The 4,081-nt window shown below is 38.7% G+C and overlaps 1 protein-coding gene across 1 annotated transcript; it reads right to left on the reverse strand.

Annotated features, from left to right (window-relative positions):
- Positions 1-532: 532 nt before the first annotated feature.
- On the reverse strand, positions 533-3,237 carry LOC104268838 (signal peptidase complex catalytic subunit SEC11C). Its single transcript, XM_009870251.1, has 5 exons — positions 3,132-3,237; positions 2,688-2,837; positions 1,775-1,894; positions 1,146-1,203; positions 533-728 (listed from the first exon to the last, which is right to left on the reverse strand). Exons 1-5 carry the CDS (start codon positions 3,212-3,214, stop codon positions 675-677), a joined length of 465 nt encoding a protein of 154 aa, XP_009868553.1. The 5' UTR covers positions 3,215-3,237; the 3' UTR covers positions 533-674.
- Positions 3,238-4,081: the final 844 nt, after the last annotated feature.

Below are 4,081 nucleotides of genomic sequence, written 5' to 3' on the forward strand. Positions count from 1 at the left end.
CTGACCTTTGAAGCCAAGAAGAATCCAGAATTTCATGTAAGACAGTGACCAGGTAAGTTTTAAAAGGAACCAATTTTATGTTTAACGCTACCTGGGCATCGTATGGCAGGAGAGAACAACACCTCCTCAAATCCAGAGCACGAGCAATGTCTCACCCTTACTGGTAATATCACTCAGGCACAGCGGTGATCTGTTTAGTTGGTAACTCACAAGTGTCAATAAAGCCCCATCAAACCTTATTGCTACATTTGTTTTATAGCTGGGAACAGAAAGGCAGAATGCCTGAATTCCAGAAACAAACACGGTCCCTAAAAACCTGGCCACCAGGATTTTTTGTCTCTGCACCACAAAGAAGCAAGTTTCAAATTCAGGGGAAAGCTCTTAGTATCCATTTCTCAGTTCTTAATCAGAATGACATCTAATAAAAGAAAAAACCAGCGCCAGCTAACTGAAAGCAGCATCAATCCAAGACGGTAAATACGCCACCAGATAATTAACCAACAGACACAAGCTTTACTCATTAGTTGTATGGTTTATTTAGACAAGACAAAAAGCTTGCACAGTTTTGCAACTGTATGCAGAAATGAAAACTTCCGAAATATATTAGCTTTTTTCGCCTGTACATTTAACTTGGCTCTCGGAAAAGTGAGTTGTCGTCTTTTTTTTTTTTTTTTTTAGGATTCACGTTTCAGCAGTACATATGCTCCCATTACTGCCAGAAGAGCATACTCCAAAAGAAAACAGAAAATAAAGACTGATTATAATTTCTCTTCATAGAAGCTCTGAAATCAAACTGTTCAAAGTGTGCCCTCTCTAACACTACATCTCCTAGATAAGTACAGAACCCTGTTCCTACAGAATTATGGGAATATTTCAACATGATCACACTTATCATAAATAGGAGTCACAGCTGTATACACTTAAGAAATTCTATAAATTAAACGTTTTCAATTTATTATAAATATTAAATTCTACCGGATACCAGACAAGTTAAAGTAAGCAAGAGAACACAGCTCATTCTACATTAGGTACCAAACCACAGAAACAAATTTATTAACATGCATTCTTATATGCAAGATTCTTGCTATCTTCACTTGCTATTTTATAGATTTGAATTCAACTACTCAAAATGTCTGTATACGTACCTTAAATTTGGGATAGTCATTCATTATTATAGTTACCATACCAACGTAAGGCAAAAATCTGTAATCGACAAAACAGATTAATGTAAAAGTGACCCTCAAACATCACATTGAAACGTTTCGGTGTTACTCTTGAGTATTTTAGGGTAAACCAATTATTTATGCCTGTCACTAACGCATACCTTAATGAGAAACAGATTTTTTTTTTCTTAAGACAAAAATTTAATCACAATATTTGACCAAAGAAAATAAACTTAAGAGATTTAATTTCAGCTGAGGAAGGGGACAAAGTCAAAAGCTCAAACCTCGCAAAAAATTCCTGTGGAATGTAGAAATAATTTCCCAACAATTTCTAGAAATTACAGAGGTAAGTTGGTTAATTTCATATTTACTGATGAATTATTTGTTAAGTGTGCCATTTAAAAAAAAAATAATTTCCACTGTACACATCAGTGAGAGGACTACAGAAAACAACTTCTCCAGGTAAAGCAGGGGATTTTTTTAATTACCATTTTCTTTAAGCAATTAAAAACCATACCATACCAGACTGAGTCTGTATCAAGAGAGGAACTGCTTTAAGTTCTGAATTTTCTGTTTAATTACAAAGAACATAGACATTTTGCATTTCTTACCCTCTTGCTCTTCCAACAACATCCTTCTTCTCTAACCAGTTCTGACCTTCTTTGTACAAGCCTCGATCATCAACTTCATTATTGTCACCTTTAGTCAGAAATTTGATGTTCCCATTTTCTCTAGAAGGCAACGAGGTGATAAACTAAACGCCACTTAATTTAAAAACCACAATTAACAGCTACCAAGCACAACGAAGATGAAAAGTGCTACAAGATTAGATAACAATGTTTACTTCCAGTCCTACTGGCTTAACAAACACCACTAAATAATTACCATTATAGACTTTACTGATGGAGTCGATAAATTTTAACAAGAAATGCTTTTAAAAACACTCCAGATTGTCATTTGATGTAAACAACTACAAGACAGACTTCCCAAGGATACAGCTCTCCCAGAGCAGGCGCTGAGTAACAAAAGCAGTATGTGCCCATCTGGGGAAAAAACCAAACCAAAACAAAACCTCCCCACGTCGAACAGAAGAGAAATTTAACTCTGAAATACTGAAGAATACTCTACTAGAGGCTTTGGGGGTTCGTTTGTGGTGGTGGTTGGTTTCGTTTTTTTCTCCATTGTTTACACATTGTGGAACAAGATCCCGTGAAGTTATCGCACATTAGAGAATGAATTTAAATCACAAATTTCAGATGAGGTAGACCCTAAATCCTCCCTTAGGAAAGCGGCATCATAACACAAGGCTTTTCGGACAGCTTTTCCTGCTCTGAACCCAAGCGACTCCGCTGAGGGTCAGGAGCCAGGGTCTCAAGAAGTGACACCCAAGGGGGGACGTGACTTCTATCTGACAGCAGATCCTCATTTGCCTTTTCCACACCATGCTACTAAACCAAAATGTAACCGAAAATCATGGTGGAGGAAACGATAGGTAGAAACAAGGAAAAATCCAAACCGCATTACTTTTCATGTATTTTGATTACTCTGTGAACTATTGGAATGTCTCTGCCTTCAACTTTAAAAACAACTATTTCACCAGCTCTGATTGGGTCATCATGGAAATTTGTAAGGAACAACAGGTCTCCCCTGTGAAAAGCTGGTTCCATGCTGCCACTGCAAACAAAAGAAAGAGAGAGTTTATTAGCATTAGTTATTAAGTGAACAAATCTAGATTTTCAAAGGTTTTCACGTATCTACTGGTTCTACAAACTTCAGTAAAATCTGGACTGTGATCACGAAAGCAGCTTTTTGCAAGTGCCCAAAACAGAACTAGGTAAAAGTAAGTGTTGGAGTACTTCTTTAAGCAGGTGAGATTTCACACTCCAAATCTCCCAGAGGGGGAAGGAGAGGAGAAAAAAGACAAGACAATATCTGCACTTTAACACAAAAGCCTTCACACTCACCTACCTGAGCACCACAACAATTGGGCTTTCACTCCCAGTAATGACAATCAGTCCTTTCCAGATCATAAGGGCAGATGACACTATCATAGCAAAATTTAAGACCTGGTAATAGAGCTATACAAGAGAAAAAATGGGTGTTAAAAGGTGACCGTGTTGTATTTAGAAGTACAACATAAAACTTCAACCTATGTACGCCAAAGAGTCACCATCGAGGCACAGGGACTGTTACGCCGAAGTCATGTTCCAGCAGAAGCCTAAGGGAACAGATTGCCTTACGGGCAACCCAACCGCACGGCAGCGAGAAAACATATGCAGCATCAAAACACACCTCCTCTGGAGGCTCCATTTCAGCTGATTTCTCCTGTGCAACACTTCCAGCTGTTAGTGCTGGAAGCTACGAACTCACCAGCAAAGACTTCTAAAATAGAGGAAGCTGTAGGTAAGTGATCAAATCTATTTTGCTCACATCCCTGATGCCTACACCTAAGAAATAGCACAAGATCAGTAATAGTAGGGTTTTTACTTCGAGAAACTATTTTTGTTTAAAAGGAGGAGCTGTAGGAGTAAAAGGGAGATCATAAGGGATCATTTCCTGTTATTGTCAGGCAGAAATTTCATATGTAGAAAATCTTTTACTGATTTGACTAACTTTCTGCCCCCAAACTCTATTGCTTTGCCAGTCATTTTCAGGTAATGAAATAATTTTTCAATCTTCGGGATTTTCAGGTGTATAACCCTCCTAACTTAGCACTGGTCAGGTTTCAAAATCTACTCTGAATTATTCTTTTACTATTCTTAAATGGCTGATTAAAAACTGGTAAAAGAAAACCCCAAACCAAGGAACTTTCACAGCCGGGTTCTGCACCCACGGACGCGGGAGTGCTGGGGAGCCCAGCTCCTCCTCAGAGATCTTCGGGCCCCGGGGCCGGGCCCCCGCCCCAGTCCCAGTCCCGG

Source organism: Apaloderma vittatum, unplaced genomic scaffold (genome assembly GCF_000703405.1).
Source record: "Apaloderma vittatum isolate BGI_N311 unplaced genomic scaffold, ASM70340v1 Scaffold45685, whole genome shotgun sequence".
In the NCBI taxonomy this organism is placed as follows: Eukaryota; Metazoa; Chordata; class Aves; order Trogoniformes; family Trogonidae; genus Apaloderma; species Apaloderma vittatum.